The sequence below is a fragment of the Coregonus clupeaformis genome, chromosome 30 (genome assembly GCF_020615455.1).
Source record: "Coregonus clupeaformis isolate EN_2021a chromosome 30, ASM2061545v1, whole genome shotgun sequence".
In the NCBI taxonomy this organism is placed as follows: Eukaryota; Metazoa; Chordata; class Actinopteri; order Salmoniformes; family Salmonidae; genus Coregonus; species Coregonus clupeaformis.
Genome location: NC_059221.1, coordinates 11,030,780 through 11,052,015, shown reverse-complemented (window position 1 = coordinate 11,052,015; position 21,236 = coordinate 11,030,780). Strand labels below are relative to the sequence as shown.

The 21,236-nt window shown below is 43.2% G+C and overlaps 1 protein-coding gene across 1 annotated transcript in view; it reads right to left on the bottom strand.

The window, feature by feature from the left end:
* Positions 1–9,400: 9,400 nt before the first annotated feature.
* The window catches only part of LOC121545918 (plexin-B1-like), a 76,441-nt gene continuing 64,605 nt past the window's right edge, over positions 9,401–21,236 (bottom strand). Inside the window, exons 34-38 of the mRNA XM_045209423.1 lie at positions 13,002–13,149; positions 12,738–12,802; positions 11,745–11,820; positions 11,512–11,586; positions 9,401–11,399 (exon numbers count right to left, since the gene is read on the bottom strand). Of these exons, the coding sequence (XP_045065358.1) occupies positions 11,295–11,399; positions 11,512–11,586; positions 11,745–11,820; positions 12,738–12,802; positions 13,002–13,149 (469 nt within the window). The 3' untranslated portion in view covers positions 9,401–11,294. The remainder of the gene's footprint in view (positions 11,400–11,511; positions 11,587–11,744; positions 11,821–12,737; positions 12,803–13,001; positions 13,150–21,236) is intronic.

The window sequence follows — 21,236 nt, the reverse complement described above, 5'->3', positions numbered from 1 at the left end:
CCTGGGGTGGCGGTCTATCTGGATGACATCGTGGTCCACGGCCCTGACCTCCACATCCATGATTATCGACTCCACAGAGTATTCAGTGCTCTACTGCGGAACAACCTGACCCTTAACGGTGGAAAGTGCACCTTTGCAGCTCCAGCCGTCGAGTTTGTGGGCTTCCGCCTGTCGGCCAAAGGCATTGCCCCACTCATGTCGAACATTGAAGCCGTCCACCGGATCCCAGAACCGACCTCAGCCTCTCAGGTGGCCTCATTCTTGGGCATGACAGCTTACTACCTCCGGTTTCTGCCCCACTACTCGCAGACCACAGCGCCCCTTCGCCAGCTCCTCAAGAAGGATGAGCCATGGGCCTGGACGGCGGCCTGCTCAGACGCGGTCCCCTCACTGAAGAGCCAGCTCACCACAGCCCCAGTCTTGGCTCACTTTGACCCCGTCTGCCCCACCATTGTCAAATGTGACGCCTCAGCTGGAGCACTAGGAGCTGTCCTCTCACAGCTGCAGAATGGCATTGAGAGGCCCGTCGCCTTCGCCTCAAGGGCCCTGAGCCCCACAGAACAACGGTACTCTGTGGGCGAACGAGAAGCACTGGCCTGTGTCTGGGCGTGCGAAAGGTGGCACCTCTACCTATATGGCCGTCTGTTCACACTCCGAACCGACCACCAGTCCCTCACAACGCTACTGTCAGCATCAGGAACTGGCCACAAGCCACTTCGGCTGCACAGATGGGCCGACCGCCTCAGACAGTATGACTATCAGCTGAAGTTCACTCCGGGGAGGGATAACGTGGTGGCAGACCTCCTCTCACGCTCCTTTGACGCTCCTACTCCGACCGTCTTGCCAGACGACAACGAAACAGAGCTTGTACAAATGCTCTACGCTCCTCTTCAGTCAGTCGTCTCACTGGAGGAGCTGAAGCAAGCATCGGAACAGGATCCCACACTGTCTACCCTGCGCACCTACATACGCACTGGATGGCCAGCACATGTGCCGGAAGAGCTGGCGACTTTCGCCAGGGTGAAGCACGAACTTTCTTGCTGGGAAGAAGTCTGTGTCTCTCGAGGGTTTTGCACTGTGGTCCCGAGTGGCCTGCGTGCGCGTGTTCTATCCATGGCGCACGAGGGTCACTTGGGCATAGTGAAGGTCAAACAGCGATGTCGAGACCTTGTGTGGTGGCCAGGCATCGACCACGACATTGAAGCCCTGGTCAGGGATTGTGCTGCATGCCTCCTCAGTGGGAAAACAGGACAGTCCGCCCCACCCCCCCTGCAGCCTCTCGCATGGCCGTCCCACCCCTGGGAGCACATCCAACTGGACATCTGTGGCGAGATCCATGGACACGCAGTCCCTCACCATCAGCGCTTCCTGGTGGTGGTGTATGACCTCCACTCTAAGTGGCCAGAAGTGGTTCCTGTCGGAACTGTCACAGCACAGGCCATCGTGGACATCCTAGACAGCCTGTTCACAAGGTGGGGCCTACCCCTCACCCTTACCACGGACAATGGGCCCCAGCTAACCTCTGCCGAGTTCTCCTCATATCTCAGCAACAAGGGAATCAAACACATCCGCACGGCCTCCTACAACCCACAAGCTAACGGAGGGGTGGAACGCTTCAACCAAACGCTGAAGAACGGCATCAGAGCGCACCTGGTCCAGGGGTGCACATTCCAAACTGCTTTGAATCAAACGCTAATGCACTACAGAGCAAGCAAACACACAACAACACAGGTCTCCCCGGCATCCCTCATGCTAGGTCGTGAGATGGAACTGCCACTGGACAGACTCAGAACACAGAGAGTAGCAGAACCGGCGACCAGGCGCACCCAAGAACAGCAGGCAGTGACCAGACACCAAAGAGCAATGAAACAGCGTTTTGACAAGGTGAAGAAGTCGATCATCCAAGTGTCAGACTGGGTCTGAGCCCGACGGCCTCAGCGGTGCAACAAAATGGCCTCATTCTGGTCGGACCCCTTGCAGGTCAGTCGACAACTGGGGCCCGCCACATTCATGATGAGCAATGGATCACGCTGGCACGCCAGCCGCCTCAGAAAAGTTCCTGCCCCTCAAGGAACACGAAGGCACACAAAACAGACATGCAGGCCAGAGACGCCACCGGATGGACCTCCTCCACCACTACCACCCGAGCCCCAGCCTCTGTGGGCTCCCCAAGGGCCAGAGCCACAAGCGGTGGCGGTTGAAGAAAGGCCTATGCGGGCACGAACTCGCCCTGCTTATCTGGGGGACTACCTAACCTCTTTTCATTCTTAGGCTCCGTTAGGTGTCTTAGTCAACCTCCAGGTTAATGGACTGAACTGGCTAGTTTGGAGAGTCCATCCGTTTAAGGGTTAATGTTTATTTCTTACAGGTATCACTCTAGGTTCTTGCCCTATGGACATTTTATATATGGTACCAGTCCCTGGTTTTGGAAAGGGGGGGGGGAAATGTTATGTATGGTACAACGTGCTGTACGTCGTACTGTACGTTGTTATGGTTTACGACAGTGTGCTGCTTTGCGGATGAATGGGTTGTCAGAATGTGTGGCACATGTCATTAAACGACAGAGTGATGTACAATGTGAAACTGTGCAGATGTCCGTTCTTCTACAGCTAGGCTAGATATAACAGTAATAACCTGTGGTTCCCTTCATTAAATATAGTCACTGTGTGAGCCACTTTCCCGGACTAATACACATGTTCAATGGTAAATCTGTGTCAGACAAATTGGGCCTTAAATTATACAGTTTACTCTTCATAAGTCAGCACCTCTACACAGGGCTGGATCCGGGCATGAGTGGTAGCTTATTACTTTTAGAGAGTAAGAATAGTACAATACACCAGGTGCATTTTCAAAATTTGGTTGTGCATCAGTATTTTTTATCTTGTTATGTCAGGCACTAACCAGGTTTCGATCCAACCTTTTTATGCAAGTAATGTACAATAAAAAATGTCACGCCTGATGGAAACAGCAAATTTGTCGGTAAACTTTCCAAATGTCAACAAAACAAAATATGCTAGAAAAGGTGGGATCTTTTTGTGTCTGTAAAATGAATTATGCAAGAAATGGCGGTGGAAACCACATTATGTGCAAAAATGTATATACCACCATCATATCGAAGTAAGCTTGGAGTCACGCGGTGATATGCTGTGTGGTCCTCCCACTACGACTCGGGAAAGCATGCAGTTGATTTTGTTAGTAATTCTCACTCAGATAGGCTATCATTACATAGCATAAGACATTTCAAAATGTGTAGAATTGCAGGAAATTAGCTTTCAAACAGCAAAAATGTCTCTCCACCCCATGGCAAAATGTGTAGAACTGCAGAAAACCTGCTTTAAAATTGCTAAATGTTCTCTACGCCCCATGGCAACATTTTTAGAATTGCACGAAGTGAACTTTAAAACTTAACATTTTCTCTCCACCGTCAAGAGTGGGGCCTCTAAAATGTTTTGTTGCGAGGTGGGGGTCCCCCAAACAAATCTTGCTTAGGGCCCCCAAAAGTACATGCAGTCCTGTTTCACTGCATGTACAAGTGGGTAACCTGTACGATTGTAAGGTGTGAAATGGAAATGCATTTTCTGCATATCTTGAGACACCTTCAAAGAGTGGGGTCACGGCCAGGGATAAGCCATTATTGACGGCGACCCTGGAGCAATTAGGGTTAAGTCCCTTGCTCAAGGGCAGATCGACAGATTTTTCACCTTGACAGCTTGGGGATTTTAACAAGCAACCTTTTGGTTACTGGCCCAACGCTCTAACCACTAAGCTACCTCCAGCTCCATATAGGGTAGGCCTAACTCCAGCTTGACTGGGTCTTTGTGTAGTTCAGTTGGTGGAGCGTCCCCCCTCCCCCCCATCTATGCTGCATGTGCCGGGGGGCTAGGGTCAGTCTGTTATATCTGGTGTTATTCTCCTGTCTTATCCGGTGTCCTGTGTGAATTTAAGAATGCTCCTTCTAATTCTCTCTCTCCCCTCCCGGAGGACCTGAGCCCTAAGACCATGCCTCAGGACTACCTGGCCTGATGACGCCTTGCTGTCCCCAGTCCACCTGGTCATGCTGCTGCTCAAGTTTCAACTGTTCTGCCTGCGGCTATGGAACCCTGACCTGTTCACCGGACGTGCTACCTTGTCCCAGACCTGCTGTTTTCAACTCTCTCGCTCTCTACCGCACCTGCCATTTCAACCTCTAAATGCCCGGCTATGAAAAGCCAAGTGACATTTATTCCTGATGTACTGACCTGTTGCAATCTCTACAACCACTGTGATTATTATTTGACCCTGCTGGTCATCTATGAATGTTTGAACATCTTGGAGAAAAATCTGGCCTTAATGGCCATGTACTGTTATAATCTCCACCTGGCACAGCCAGAAGGGGACTGGCCACCCCTCAGAGCCTGGTTCCTCTCTAGGTTTCTTCCTAGGTTTCTGCCTTTTTAGGGAGTTTTTCCTAGCCATCGTGCTTCTACATCTGCATTGCTTGCCCTTTGGGGTTTTAGGCTGGGTTTCTGTATAGCACTTTGTGACATCTGGTGATGTTAAAAGGGCTTAATAAATACATTTGATTGATTGACTGATTGGGAGGGCAAAACAGAGGTACTCTCAAATACCTAAACTGGCAACATACACTGCTCAAAAAAATTAAGGGAACACTAAAATAACACATCCTAGATCTGAATGAATTAAATAATCTTATTAAATACTTTTTTCTTTACATAGTTGAATGTGCTGACAACAAAATCAAATTATCAATGGAAATCAAATTTATCAACCCATGGAGGTCTGGATTTGGAGTCACCCTCAAAATTAAAGTGGAAAACCACACTACAGGCTGATCCAACTTTGATGTAATGTCCTTAAAACAAGTCAAAATGAGGCTCAGTAGTGTGTGTGGCCTCCACGTGCCTGTATGACCTCCCTACAACGCCTGGGCATGCTCCTGATGAGGTGGTGGATGGTCTCCTGAGGGATCTCCTCCCAGACCTGGACTAAAGCATCCGCCAACTCCTGGACAGTCTGTGGTGCAACGTGGCGTTGGTGGATGGAGCGAGACATGATGTCCCAGATGTGCTCAATTGGATTCAGGTCTGGGGAACGGGCGGGCCAGTCCATAGCATCAATGCCTTCCTCTTGCAGGAACTGCTGACACACTCCAGCCACGAGGTCTAGCATTGTCTTGCATTAGGAGGAACCCAGGGCCAACCGCACCAGCATATGGTCTCACAAGGGGTCTGAGGATCTCATCTCGGTACCTAATGGCAGTCAGGCTACCTCTGGCGAGCACATGGAGGGCTGTGCGGCCCCCCAAAGAAATGCCACCACACACCATGACTGACCCACCGCCAAACCGGTCATGCTGGAGGATGTTGCAGGCAGCAGAACGTTCTCCACGGCGTCTCCAGACTCTGTCACGTCTGTCACGTGCTCAGTGTGAACCTGCTTTCATCTGTGAAGAGCACAGGGCGCCAGTGGCGAATTTGCCAATCTTGGTGTTCTCTGGGAAATGCCAAACGTCCTGCACAGTGTTGGGCTGTAAGCACAACCCCCACCTGTGGACGTCAGGCCCTAATACCACCCTCATGGAGTCTGTTTCTGACCGTTTGAGCAGACACATGCACATTTGTGGCCTGCTGGAGGTCATTTTGCAGGGCTCTGGCAGTGCTCCTCCTGCTCCTCCTTGCACAAAGGTGGAGGTAGCAGTCCTGCTGCTGGGTTCTTGCCCTCCTACGGCCTCCTCCACGTCTCCTGATGTACTGGCCTGTCTCCTGGTAGCGCCTCCATGCTCTGGACACTACGCTGACAGACACAGCAAACCTTCTTGCCACAGCTCGCATTGATGTGCCATCCTGGATGAGCTGCACTACCTGAGCCACTTGTGTGGGTTGTAGACTCCGTCTCATGCTACCACTAGAGTGAAAGCACCAAAAGCATTCAAAAGTAACCAAAACATCAGCCAGGAAGCATAGGAACTGAGAAGTGGTCTGTGGTCACCACCTGCAAAACCAGTCCTTTATTGGGGGTGTCTTGCTAATTGCCTATAATTTCCACCTGTTGTCTATTCCATTTGCACAACAGCATGTGAAATTTATTGTCAATCAGTGTTGCTTCCTAAGTGAACAGTTTGATTTCACAGATGTGTGATTGACTTGGAGTTATATTGTGTTGTTTAACTGTTCCCTTTATTTTTTTGAGCAGTGTATTTCTACAATGATCACTTTAAATAAAAAATTACATTGACATTTTGACTATTTTATTGCATCACATTAAGTTACATTTCACCTATCAAACAGTTAGAGAAAGCTAATGGTAGGCTTACTTACAAATCGGTGAAGTATTTACAAGGAAATACAAATAATGCTTGAATTTAGCAAGGAAAACAAACAATGATAGCAACAGTAATGTCCATGGCAACAGATGACAAAAATGTACTTTATCGCCAACATAACTTGCTCTACATTACTAACAAACAGCTATTCCCTTATTATAGCTTGACTTCTAAAAATGTATGTCAAAACTGACATGTCAAAAAGCAGTAGTCCCAGAACGTAATGTGAGTCGTAATTTTGATACTCACCTGACTAAAAGTACAGTATACCCTTACCCAACCCACAAACAAAATCAAAAAGGGTCAAAAGCCAAAACATGACCAGTATAGGCCTACATAAAGTTTCTACTGCATTTATATAAAAAAATAAAAAAATAACAGTGTAATTAATTCATTCTGGACCATGTCATCAGTACCAAAGAAGAATATGACAGGTGTTTGCATGAAATCGGATCTCACTTTCAAACGGTGGGTTTCATTGTAATTCCATTGATATTTTGGTCTTCGTAAATAGATAACCAACCAGCAGCCAATCAGACAGGAAAATAAATAAATAAATAAAAATGTTAAAACCTAAAAAGGACTTTAACCCTCAAGCTACCAACATATTTTACATACATCGATCCCCAATTGGGGTCAATTTTTACACCAAGAAGGAACTATTGGAAAAAGCAACAGTCATAGCAAAATAGCAACTTATTTCTTATCAAAGCATCATTAGACATATAACTAATGTAATCTGAAAAAAAGAGACCGAAACACTGTTATTTTAACTAAATTCAAGTTAATTTGCATATTCTGTAAAAACGAAAATATGTTTCCTTCATTCAATGTGCAGCATTTTCTCCAAAATGTTCTCCAATTCTATTATAGTATAATTTAGTTGAAAGAATGTTGAAAATATAAAATTGTTATATTTTATGTGGTAAAAATTACTGCTATTTAAAGGGACAGTACACAATTTTAAATATTATATATATTTTTTTACAGTAATGATTCAGTTCACTTCAAAAAGTGACCCTGAAAGAAATTTACCAAACATATGGCTTAGTTTACTTTATTTACTTACCCCACAGACAGCCTTACCATCGCTGTTAGTAAAATAATGGGAGTGGAAGGGGCTATGGCAGCATGCTTCAAAAAGCATGCCCAAAGTAACCTCAAAACAAATTATATGGCATCTAAAATATCACAAGTTGCTTGCACCCATAGAATATTGGAGGATATAGGAATTTATATAACATTTACCGTAGAGAATACACAACACAGCACTGTGTTTTCATTTAGGGTAGTGGGTTTCCGTCCATCCAGGACCTCTATACCAGGCGGTGTCAGAGGAAGGCCCAAACAATTGTCAAAGACTCCATCAACCCAAGCCACAGACTGTTCTCTCTGCTACAGCATGGCAAGCGGTACCAATGCACCAAGTCTGGAACCAAAAGGACCCTGAACATCTTATACCCCCAAGCCATAAGACTTTTAAACAAGACTGGTAAATACCTAATTAAATGGCTACCTGGACTACCTGCATTTACCCTTTATTTTATTACACGCACTGATGCCACACAAACACCCTGCTGCTACCACTACTCTTTATTTTTATTTGTTATTCACTGTGTATTTATTCCTCGTGTCACAATTTTTAAAAAATATTTAACTCTGCATTGTTGGAAAAGGACTCGTAAGTGAGCATTTCACTGTTAGTCTACACCGGTTGTCTACGAAGCATGTGACAAATAAAATGTGATTGATTTGATTTGTAACAATAGGCAAGTACATAAGGTGATCCATCTCTGCAGGTGATCGGTCTATCTGGTCAAAATCACTCAAACAGGTCCCCCTCCATCCTCTGATGATACGTATTTGCCCTAGAATAACAACTTGCCCTAGAATAACAACTTTTCACAGAATACACACCAATATAGCGCTCTATGTAGATAGAGTGTATCGTAGTTCTCTATTGCAGTTCTATCAAGTATTTATACCACTGGCAGACTTTGTACACCATTGGCATATTTTTATATACACAAAAATAAGGTAATTTCGGTTTTGTAGTACAGTCATATGATACGTGGTAAAGAAAGGTACAATGTTAGGCGAGTACATGGGGAGCTGTAGCTCTGCATTGGATCAAAATCACTGATACAGGTCCCCCTCCACGCTATGCATAACTTGTATTTATGTCTCTAGAGAAACCTTGATTAAAATAAAAGGTCATTTTTAAAAATCAAATTACTATAGACAATATTTTGTGTTTTTGGCTGGGGTCAAAATTACCCCAAAGGAATTGAATTTCTGAAAAGTCCATGGGTTGTTCCACGAAATAAGTGCCTTTTGTGTCCCTTTGACATTTTAAGTAGAACTTTTGCACCAATATTGAATTTTAAAAGCCTGTTATATTCAATGACGTGCCCTTTAATATAGACCACATGCACAATTCAATAAAGCATATTTTGTATATGAATAAAGACTTGTTAAAGTGCCAAAATTCTGCATTTTGACATGTCCCTCCATGCATCCTCTGTGACTTCCAGGAATATTTCACCATGATTGTGTAGCCCTGGTTATTTTGTTGCTTTGACAATGTCATTCCTGAAGATTATTTATTTAATGTGATTAGTGATTCATTTTAAGGTTAAAAAAAAACCTGTCCCTCATTTTAAGGTGAACCCTGTTACGCGAACTGAACTCTTGTTTTTAAATGGGGAAACTATGCCTTTTAAAATATTTTTTACAAAAGAAACATTGAACATCTGATAGTGACATCAGTGTAAAAGCAGGTGAACAGGTTCTACTCTTTTTGGCAATTTTTGGGTGTTTTGAGGTGGAAAACTGAGTGGGTCGAGCATAACATGTCAACCCTGTTACCCATAGATAAACACACTAGAAATGTTTTAACAATATATTTTTTTAAATGGTGAAGCTTGCACTCAATTGCCCCTCCCTGTTGCACAGAACAAGCTTCCATTCCCCCTGTCACAAGGAGATTTATGGCTGATTTAAGACGAAATCGTTAACCCTGTTACAGTCAACCATGTTAATATATTTGGCACTTACTATAGTATTTTTTTTTTTACCTATTGAGATGGGAAAACACATTTTTTAATTAAGTTGAACATGTGCTCTTTATGACAGAATGTTAAAATGAAGTGAAATCGAACATTTGTTTTCACAAAATTACACATCCAAAAAGGCATCGACTTGGTGGAATGACCCCTATAATGATACAGAAACACTAAACATGGGATTTAGATTTGTTAAGAACAAGTTAATTGACAAAGTCATGGCAAATTTGAAGAATTTTATAAACCACCTTTGGGCTATGATAACAAATACGCCTATGGGGTCAAAATGACCCCAGTCAGTAGCTTGAGGGTTAAAATGTTGTATTAGTGAAACTCAAACAATAGGGCTACCGTTTAATTTCAGTCATAAAGAGGTCAGTGATGAAGTCTTGGGCAAAAGGATTCATTGTTGAGACTAAAAACATGTCACGCTTTTATGAGATAAACAATATTATATTGCCAATCTCAAACTCATTTCGCTCAACCTTTAAAACTATACGAATCTCGGACACCCAGAACTAAAATCTCAAGTAATTGCGTCAGATACTAGAATGAGGAGTGGAAGTAGAACGGTAGCTCCACCCCCTTTCTCTATAAGTTTCTTTCAAGTCTATGGGCCAAATGTCACCCCCCCCTTCCGAATTTCGAAAGACACGCACACCCTGCTAATTCGTGATTTGTTCAAATAATCAGTGTCGAATAACCTGTGAACCGGAACAACTGTTGATTGTTAGTTGTCGCATCCCACAGTGTTGACAGAAAATGTCATATTGGTCACAACTTCAAACTTCCTTTACATCATAACCATCCATTTTCTAAAACAAACATTCTGTTCTGTGAATTGTTGTGTTTGATTACTAGATCCTGTGCTCACAAAATACACCTTATCTGAGAGCACCTTCTGGTCTGCCATTTAAAGATAATGTGTAGTGTAGTAGTGAAGTCTGGCACAGTGCTAAGAGAAGGGAACATTCTGCAGATTTAACATGAACTAGCTGAGATTTCTCTCTGGAGGTTTAGGCTAGAGATGTCTATCATTATCTCAGCATTAGGACGGAAAATATCAGCTTGGCTACTGCAATTATAGGGAACCGTAGAATTACCATGAGAAATGCAAAAAAATTACTTGTACATTACACATAATTTTGGAAAGGAACATTCAAATCAGACAATATCAAATCTGGGTGATCATAAAAGCCAGCACATGGAGTACCTAACATTTTCACAATGTATTGAAAGCAGTCTGTTCTTTAGTGTCCAACTACATGAAGCAGAAAAATGTTTGTGGATCGACATAGACATTGATGGGGAGTGAAAAGGAAGAGTGAAGACAATACTACCTCACACATTGTCTGCAAAGGATAGTTATACCAGAAAAGTAAGACTTTGAAAACATGATTCAAGGAACAGAAGGCATTAGCAAGTGAATGACAATAGCGTCAATGCACTAAGTGCTATTCAATAAATGTTAGTGCTGTAAGATTTATCCATCCATTTCCTCCCAGTAAGACGTTGAGTTTGTGTTGCAGAAACTCTGCAGCAGTCCAGAGAGTTCAACAGGGCTTTGCTCACTTACTCAGGATGTCTATGTATCTACACACTGAGTAGTAGCGGATAAATGGAGTCAGGTTGCTATGGAAATGTCCTGTGCAGCTCGTCAGGAGAATCTACGCACAGTAACTCCACACGGATATGGCCAAAAGAGAAGGGCACCACTTTGAGTGCCCCTCAACCTTCTTTGCTTCCTTCAGTCTGCCAAAAAGAGAGGGAAATCACACCCTGTATGCACAAGGTTCCTTTCACTGAGTCTTTTTCCTTTTCACACATTATTTTCATTTCAGACTACTCCTCTCAGCAGCTGTCTTTTCCTCAGGGTCTCGGCCTGTCCCGTCTCAGGGCCACTCTTATCATAGGTCTGTGACTTTATTCTCCACGGCAGCCGCGATCTGCTGGAGCCTGTAGCCCAACTGCATCTTCTGAGCTGTAGGGTCCTCCTCTAGAGCAGTGATGATCTGGAAGGAGACAGTACCAATAACAGGTTAAGTTCATCTCAACTAGCTTGACATCAAATAGAAATTACAAGCATGGGCCTCAAAAACCAATGGATAGAAATGTTGGACTCACCTGATCGTAGTACTTGTTGATGTACTTGTACAGCTCATGCAGGGCCACAAGGTAGTTCACCTCACCAGCATAATTCTGTAAAGAAAGGTGGAAATACTAAAACTTTGGTTCATAACTTCTAAGTGCTCTATGTAAAAACAACCAAAGATTAAACGGAAAACGCCTACAGCAGGAAATGAACCTCAAACATGCACCACGGTGTAGTTAAAAAAATAAATAATTATGTTACATACTCGAGACAGTTCTGCAAGAGCAGAATTCATTTCCTGGTCACTGGCAGAAATGGTCTGCCTGATGTCTGCATAGTATCTGAAAAGAGAGACAGAAGTAGAGAGGGAATGGAAATCTCAGATTAGTGCACCCTTCATAAAATCCATATGCTATACACTCATACACCACTCATTCATAAAGCGAAGCTGGTTCAGAAGGGAAACCCAATTATATGCATCAGCTGAGATTGGCAGGTTGATGTTTATTTGGATGAGTCTTGTCCTTGAGGTAGATCTGAGCGATTTCCGCAATATGAGCCAGCTTTATTGTACAAATTAATGAAAACAAAAATTAGCTTTTTGTCAGCTAGTGACCACAGCAGAGCTGCCTCCAGAACAAGATTAATGACGAAAAATGCTAACCTGCCTGAGATTGGTGCAGATCAGATGCTAAGACTTCATACTTAATATGGCGGTCTATTTAAACTGACCAGGTTCTGCTCACACATCCTCTGCCGCTTTCTGCTACTGCTAGTATGAGTTTGCTTGTTCTTGCTACCCACCACCACCACCCCAGCCTCCACCTCTTTGGTTCCATTTTCCTTCCTGCAGGGGGAGTGGTATATAATACCCTGCTCACTGCCTGTAGTTATTTTATTATATAGTGAAGCTTTGCTCTGGCATTGAGCTACCCTGAAGGAGCAGAGCCAATCCCCAAGACCTAATGTATTGTTAATCTTTTCTAATAAATGGTTAAACGAATCCATGGTGTTTCCTTTACGAAATCCATTTCATGCTAATGACTACAATATAATTTGTCTGACTGAGTTCCCTCAACCATAGTGTATAGCTACAGCAATGGTGTGTGCAGCGTGCTGCCAGACAGACTCTCTGTAGAAGAAGCCCTGCAGGCTCAGTGTGGCCGCTGCATGGCACGGACACATTGGCTGTGCCCTCTCTGCTCTGCCAGTCTTTCACACACAGGGTCAGGAGGGCAAGAGCCTGGTGTATTCTCACCTCTCTACCATCTGCTTGTACCGTGGGATATCTCTGGCATACAACAACTTGTTGATAGGAGAGTCCTAGAGGGGGAAAAATGTACATGTTATACTCAAAACACGGTATGGTTACATGAATGTTTAGAACCTGCATGCTCTCGTTCTTTATCTAGTATCCTTTCTTTCAAAACCCCTGGCATCTCTACTCTCCCTTATTTTCTGCTAGACCTTCCGTTCCCCCTTAGCATCCTCCGTATGTTCTCCTCTCCCTGTGTTTGCTCACCCTGCCCAGCTTGTGCTCTGCGATGGTACAGGAGTCCATGAAGGTCTGGGCTATGACAGACAGCACAGCATCCACATGGTCTGATGCCTGAACGTCAAAGATGAACTGGGGGTTCTTCAGGATGTTGATCCAGAACCTCAGGGGTAAACTGGTGGGAAAACAAACCAACCAACAATTAGCACCATCTAAATTCAGAGATAACTTAAGTCTATTCAATGACAAAGCCCTGGGCCTAGATTCACAAAACACTACGCAAAAACGTAAAGCTTTTTTTTTTTTTTTGTGGTTGTACTTTTTACCCCTTTTTCTCCCCAATTTCGTGATATCCAATTGGTAGTTACAGTCTTGTCCCATCGCTGCAACTTCTGTATGAATTCGGGAGAGGCGAAGGTCGAGAGCCATGCGTCCTCCGAAACACGACACTGCCAAGCCGCACTGCTTCTTGACACACTGCACACTTAACCCGGAAGCCAGCTGCACCAATGTGTTGGAGGAAACACCGTACAACTGGCGACCGAAGTCAGCATGCATGCGCCCGGCCCGCCACAAGGAGTCGCTAGAGCGCGATGGGACAAGGAAATCCCACCCGGCCAAACACTCCCTTAACCCGGACGATGCTGCCAATTGTGCACCGTCTCATGGGTCTCCCGATCGCGGCAGGCTGCGACACAGCCTGGCATGAGCCACTCGGGAGGCCCCAATGTAGCCGTTTTTAATTTCAATATCAAATCATTTCTGGGTAACAATTAAGTACCTTACTGTGATTGCTTCTTAGTAAATAGCAATTTCTCAAGCAATAACTTTGCTAGGTCGTTTGCTGGTCGTGGTCTGAGAGGGGAGGGGAAAACTGAAAACTAGCCATTATTGGCAGAGAGGTTTGAAACTCTTTCTTATTGGTCTATTAACTAATTTACCGCATGGTGATGTAACCATGGAAAGGCCAAAGCTCCATCCCAACAAAACAGGCTGACATTTCAGGCAGTCTTTCCAAACAGCTCTTAGACTAAAAGGGCATTATCATAATTTGCACAATTTCACAGTATTATTCCAACCTCAGTGTTGACTGCACTAGGCCTTTAAGAAAAAGTTAATAAGATAGTTCGTAAGTACAATTCCTCAACAATTGACCCTTCGCTAAGCCCCGCCCTCCTTGGTTACTGTTTCAACCTCGGACAACATTTTCCCGGGAAGCCAAATTCCACATTCAACCACTGGCGAAATCCCCACACAATGATCTCAAACTTTGTTTCTAATACACAATTAAATTAAACACAGACTACCCCTTGCTAATCAGGAAACTGTTTGGTATGTTGTGGTGGACTGTCATTACAATTGCTTAACGGGGTCTGGCAAAAGTATGGTTGTAGTGTAGTTAGCCACTGACTGGCTCTGAATTCACTGTCAGCATGCAGTCAACACTATAACCACTTTTGGAGTTAACTACAGTTCCTCAATTAAAAGGTTTGAGCTTATGCCGCTACCATTTGTGGTAGATGGTGGCAGATTGTGGTATCACACTATCACAAGGGGGAGTTAGAATGCTGATCTATCGGTAGTCTGAACTGTGACACAAATTGACTATCTTTTCGTAAATAATTGGAGGTGTGAATGTTACAGTCCAAGAGTCTCTCTTCTCTGGCACTAGAGTCCTGTAATAAAAAAAAGTAATAATTGCTGGCAGGTGGTCCCGGAGTTGAGAGAACTTGGGTAAATACAATGGCACAATTACACTTGACATGTGGAGTGACAATTTTTTTTTAATAGGCACGGTGGGCTTTTGGTTTCTCACCTTCTAAAAACAGACAGAAATAATTCTAAATAACAACCTGGCTTTATTTACCACAGTGTGAAAGTGATAGCCCCTCTATATAAAGTTAGTTTGTGAAACACGGAGTCCTTCTTTGCTGATGTGAAGAACAAACTGAATGAAAGAGAGTCCAGCGAGGACAGGGAGGGGAAAAAGGTTGCCCATATTTTCAAGACCTGAGCTACTTCATTTATTTATGAAATCTACTAGTTTAGGCAATTTAATCTATTCCTTTCAGGCTTAGCCTATTTAGTAGGCTATGTCGCAGCATAAAGCTATATTTATCAGCATAAAGCAGTGACTCACTCATTCGTGGCTTTGGATCAAAATAAATAAGTACCAACATTCTTTCTGATAGTCTTTAATAAATAAATGTTTTGACCAAGTTAATCTGCTCATGTTGTGTGTGTTCAATTATTTGTGACATTGTGGTTACAATGAAGAATGTAAACAAAATAAATCAAATAAATCCTATTCATAATGAATAATCAGATGCGTGTTGCAAGCTTGTCATTTTTCCTTATTTCATTTTTTTGTATTATTTAATTTGATCTTTTTGGACAAAACATACAAACGACAACTACATCACACCTGCCCAGACCCACCTGCTCAAACCCCCATCACCAGCGCCTGCATCACTCTCCGCCACATGGCCTCAAACTGCACCATTTTGTTTCTCTCCGTCGCCCATAGGCACTTTCAACATTTGGATAATAAAGCATTTAAAGGCTGACATTGATTGATTTTCAGTTTATAAGTACACTTTTTCAAGATGATTGACGAGAAAAGTATCGTCCAACCCATCGCACTACACCCTTGTACAGTGCCTTCGGGAAAGTATTCAGACGCGTTGACTTTTTCCACATTGTTACATTACAACCTTATTCTAAAATGGATTTTTTTTAAATAATCCTCAGAAATCTATATACAATACCCCATAATGATAGAGCAAAAACAGGCTTTTAGAAATTTCATTTACATAAGTATTCAGACCCTTTGCCATGAGATTTGAAATTGAGCTCAGGTCCATCCTGTTTCCATTGATCATTCTTGAGATATTTCTACAACTTGATTGGAGCCCACCTGTGGTAAATTCAAAATGATTGGACATGATTTGGAAAGGCGCATACTTGTCAACAGTTGAAGTCGGAAGTTTACATACACCTTAGCCAAATACATTTAAACTCAGTTTTTCACAATTCCAAACATGTAATCACAGTAAAAATTCCCTGTCTTAGGTCAGTTAGGATCACCATTTTAATTTAAGAATGTGAAAATGTCTGAATAATAGTAGAGAGAATTATTTCTTTCATATTTTATTTCTTTCATCACATTCCCAGTGGGTCAGAAGTTTACATACACTCAATTAGAATATGGTAGCATTGCCTTTAAATAGTTTAACTTGGGTCAAACGTGTCGGGTAGCCTTCCACAAGCTTCCCACAATAAGTTGGGTGAAGTTGGGTGAATCCTGACAGAGCTGGTTTGTAGGCCTCCTTGCTCGCACACGCTTTTTCAGTTCTGCCCACACATTTTCTATAGGATTGAGGTCAGGGCTTTGTGTGATGGCTGATGTCTTCAGATGTTGCTTCAATATATATTAAATATATGCACATCATTTTCCTTCCTCATGGTGCCATCTATTTTGTGAAGTGCACCAGTCCCTCCTGCAGCAAAGCACCCCCACAGCATGATGCTGCCACCCCCGTGCTTCACGGTTGGGATGGTGCTCTTCGGCTTGCAAGCCTACCCCTTTTTCATCCAAACATAACGATGGTCATTATGGCCAAACAGTTCTATTTTTGTTTCATCAGACCAGAGAACATCTCTCCAAAAAGTTTGATCTTTGTCCCCATGTGCAGTTGCAAACCGTAGTCTGGCTTTTTTATGGCGGTTTTGGAGCAGTGGCTGCTTCCTTGCTGAGCGGCCTTTCAGGTTATGTCGATATAGGACTTGTTTTACTGTGGATACAGATACTTTTGTACCTGTTTCCTCCAGCATCTTCACAAGGTCCTTTGCTGTTGTTCCGGGATTGATTTGCACTTTTCGCACCAAAGTGCATTCATCTCTAGGAGACAGAACGCATCTCCTTCCTGAGTGGTATGACGGCTGCGTGGTCCCATGGTGTTTATACTTGCGTACTATTGTTTGTACAGATGTTCGTGGTACCTTCAGGCATTTGGAAATTGCTCCCAATGATGAACCAGACTTGTTGTGGTCTACAATTTCTTTTCTGAGGTCTTGGCTGATTTATTATGATTTTCCCATGATGTCAAGCAAAGAGGCACTGAGTTTGAAGGTAGGCCTTGAAATACATCCACAGGTACACCTCCAATTGACTGAAATGATGTCAATTAGCCCATCAGAAGCTTCTAAAGCAATTACATTTTCTGGAATTTTCCAAGCTGTTTAAAGGCACAGTCAACTTAGTGTTTGTAAACTTCTGACCCACTGGAATTGTGAATTATAAGTGAAATAATCTGTCTTTAAACAATTGTTGGAAAGATTACTTGTATCATGCACAAAGTAGATGTCCTAATCGACTTGCCAAAACTATAGTTTGTTAACAAGAAATTTGTGGAGTGGTTGAAAAACGAGTTTTAATGACTCCAACCTAAGTGTATGTAAACTTCCGACTTCAACAGTATATAATGTCCCCTGGTTAACAGTGCATGTCAGAGCAAAAACCAAGCCATGAGGATGAAGGAATTGTCCGTAGAGCTCCTAGACAGGATTGTATCAAGCCACAGATCTGGGGAAGGGTACCAAAAACATTTCTGCAGCATTGAAGGTCCCCAAGAACACAGTGGCCTCCATCATTCTTAAATGGAAGAAGTTTGGAACCACCAAGACTCTTCCTAGAGCTTGCCGACCAGCCAAACTGAGCAATCGGGGGAGAAGGGCCTTGGTCAGGGAGGTCACTCTGACAGAGCTCCATAGTTCCTCTGTGGAGATGGGAGAACCTTGCAGAAGGACAACCATCTCTGCAGCACTCCACCAATCAGGCCTTTTTGGTAGAGTGGCCAGACGGAAGCCACTCCTCAGTAAAAGGCACATGACAGCCCACTTGAAGTTTGCCAAAAGGCACCTAAAGACTCTCAGACCATGAGAAACAAGATTCTCTGGTGTGATGAAATCAAGATTGAACTCTTTGGCCTGAATGCCAAGCGTCACGTCTGGAGGAAACCTGGCACCATCCCTATGGTGAAGCATGATGGTGGCAGCATGCTGTGGGGATGTTTTTCAGTGGCACGGACTGGGAGACTAGTCAGGATCGAGGCAAAGATGAACAGAGTACAGAGAGATCCTTGATGAAAACCTGCTCCAGAGCGCTCAGGACGTCAGACTGGGGCGAAGGTTCACCTTCCAACAGGACAACGACCCTAAACACACAGCCAAGACAACGCAGGAGTGGCTTCGGGGACAAGTCTCTGAATGTCCTTGAGTGGCCCAGCCAGAGCCCGGACTTGAACCTGATCGAACATCTCTGGAGAGACCTGAAAATAGCTGTGCAGCAACGCTCCCCATCCAACCTGACAGAGCTAGAGAGGATCTGCAGAGAGAAATGGGAGAAACTCCTCAAATACAGGTGTACCAAGCTTGTAGCGTCATACCCAAGAAGACTTGAGGCTGTAATCGCTGCCAAAGGTGCTTCAACAAAGTACTGAGTAAAGGGTCTGAATACTTTTTAAATATTTTTTTCATGTGCAAATATTTCTAAAGACCTGTTTTTGCTTTGTCATTATGGGGTATTGTGTGTAGATTGAAAGTTAATTTCCATTGTAATACTCCCGACAGACAAATTCTAACTCCACCCATAACTTTTGGACTTTATAACATTCCCAGAAGGCATGGATTATTATAATCTAATGAAAAATGAACCTGGTAATCTAATTTAATTTCCTGCGGGCCTAATACCTATTTGTTTAACCTTCTGAATAAATTATTATATTGACGATAGAATCCGCCTCTTAATGAGTTCCGAGAGCCAATCCGTTACCTAACAAAATTATATCAATTTATTTTGCCTAATTGTTTTCATGACTACAGACAGTAGGCTATTATTCCTCTTTTCCTGCATTAATTAAATTTGTCTGCATGTCTATTCAACATTTGGCTAAAAAGAAACCATGCCATGAATTAAGAACAGATATTTATTCTTTTCACAATGCAATGCGACACATTGACAACTAAAATCGCTTTAAAGAGCCTTCTAATATTAGACAACAAATAAATATACTAAAACAATAACTTCAAAAACAGTCCATTCATCACAGGATTTCTTCAAATTGCTGTGCAGGAAAATGATGTCGTCCACCGTGCCTGGACGCAGGCTCGCAGCTGGCTTCTCTCTGAAACCACACATCCATCTGAAGGTGACGCTTTATCCTTTGGAACCACACAATTACCAGGTGGACAGTGGCCTCTTGAAGCCATAGAGGAAATCAACAAGATCCACAAGTAGTCTTTCCCAATAGCTGGCCTTACTGCAGTTTTGAGCTGCACTGTCCCACTCGGTGGTGGACAACATCCACTCTTCGTTCATGTAATGGGCTGTAAGGGACAAGTATCCTATTTTTCAAAAATCGTCAGTCCACATGTCAAGTGTATTGCGCAATTGCATTTACCCAAGTTCTCTCGCTCAACTCCGGGACCACCCGCCAGCTGATTCATTTTGCCTGATGCAGGACTCTAGCGCGATAGGAGAGAGACTGACAAAGATTCACACCTCCATTAATTTACAAAAGGATAATCTAATAGCTCGACTAGGTGTGAAAAATCCCCCAATTTGTGCCACAGTTTAGACTACCGTTCGATGCTGTGGTCAGTCAGAGTTGAGTCCTATTGTAGAGTGTAGCCTAACGCCCAAAAAAGGGCAAACTTGCAATGTATTCGATGCATAAGTACTCTAAAGTTTTACATTTCTAACTCAATATCACAGACCAGATTTACCCTAATGAAAAATGCATCAACCCCTACAAATATATTAAATGTATTATAATCCACATTATAATTTCAAACGAAATTAGCTGTAGCGAGAGGAGAAACTGCATGCTAAAGACAATCAGAAAGAATGTGTCTTTAACCCTGCATTATATTATAACTTATTTTGAACGAAAGCCAGGAATAAGTGAGTCACTCAGCCCTATGCTGTTCCTGCTTCTGTTGCCTATTTGAGTGTTTGTTTAATATCCTACTGTTTCTGTGATCACCAAGCCTCATGCAACCGCAAAATGTCGGATAAAGCAATTTCACAAATCTGGCTGTTTATAAACTTTGCTATGCTGTATTAAAGGCTTTACACGTTTAAAAAAAAAAAATGATTAGAACATACTCTGGTATTACAGTATCACTTGCTCTTTTGATAATGATTTTACATGAGATCTAATTCACATGATATGCATAAAATATTTATATCCACTAGGCTAAAAAATAAATCACATTTTTCCTTTCGATTATTTAATTGATCTATATCATGTTATTTCAAGTTATCCCTTTGGAGCACGATGAGAACGATGAGGATAAAGAAGAAGAGAGGGATTGAATTTAGAACAATAGTGTAAGAATTGCTCTTCCTCTGTCCCGCGCGCACACTAAAAAACAACAACTTTTTTTTCAAATCTACTTTGTCAGAAGAAGCTGTAACTGGACCGTAGTTTATTACTAACTAAAACTGTTGTTACACTGTAAGGTTATCATTTTAAGAGAAAGAAAATGGTCTGTTATATTCCATTATATTCTTAAAATATACAGTGCATTCGGAAAGCATTCAGCCTTATTCTAAAATGGATTAAATTGTTTTTTCCCCTCATAAATCTACACACAATATCCCATAATGACAAAGCAAAAACCGGGTTTTAGAAATGTTAGATGTCAGGTTAGATGGGGAGCGTTGCTGCACAGCTATTTTCAGGTCTCTCCAGAGATGTTCGATCGGGTTCAAGTCCAGGCTCTGGCTGGGCCCCTCAAGGACATTCAGAGACTTGTCCCGAAGCCAGTCCTGCATTGTCTTGGCTGTGTGCTTAGGGTTGTTGTCTTATTGGAAGGTGAACCTGTGCCCCAGTCTGTGGTCCTGAGTGCTCTGGAGCAGGTTTTCATCACAGATCTCTCTGCACTTTGCTCTGTTCATCTTTCCTTCGATCCTGACTAGTCCCTGCCGCTGAAAAACATCCCCACAGCATGATGCTGCCACCACCATGCTTCACCGTAGGGATGGTGCCAGGTTTCCTCCAGATGTGATGCTTGGCATTCAGGCCAAAGAGTTCAATCTTGATTTCATCACACCAGAGAATATTGTTTCTCATGGTCTGAGAGTCTTTAGGTGCCTTTTGGCAAGCTCCAAGCAGGCTGTCATGTGCCTTTTACTGAGGAGTGGCTTCCGTCTGGCCACTCTACCATAAAGGCCTGATTGGTGGAGTGCTGCAGAGA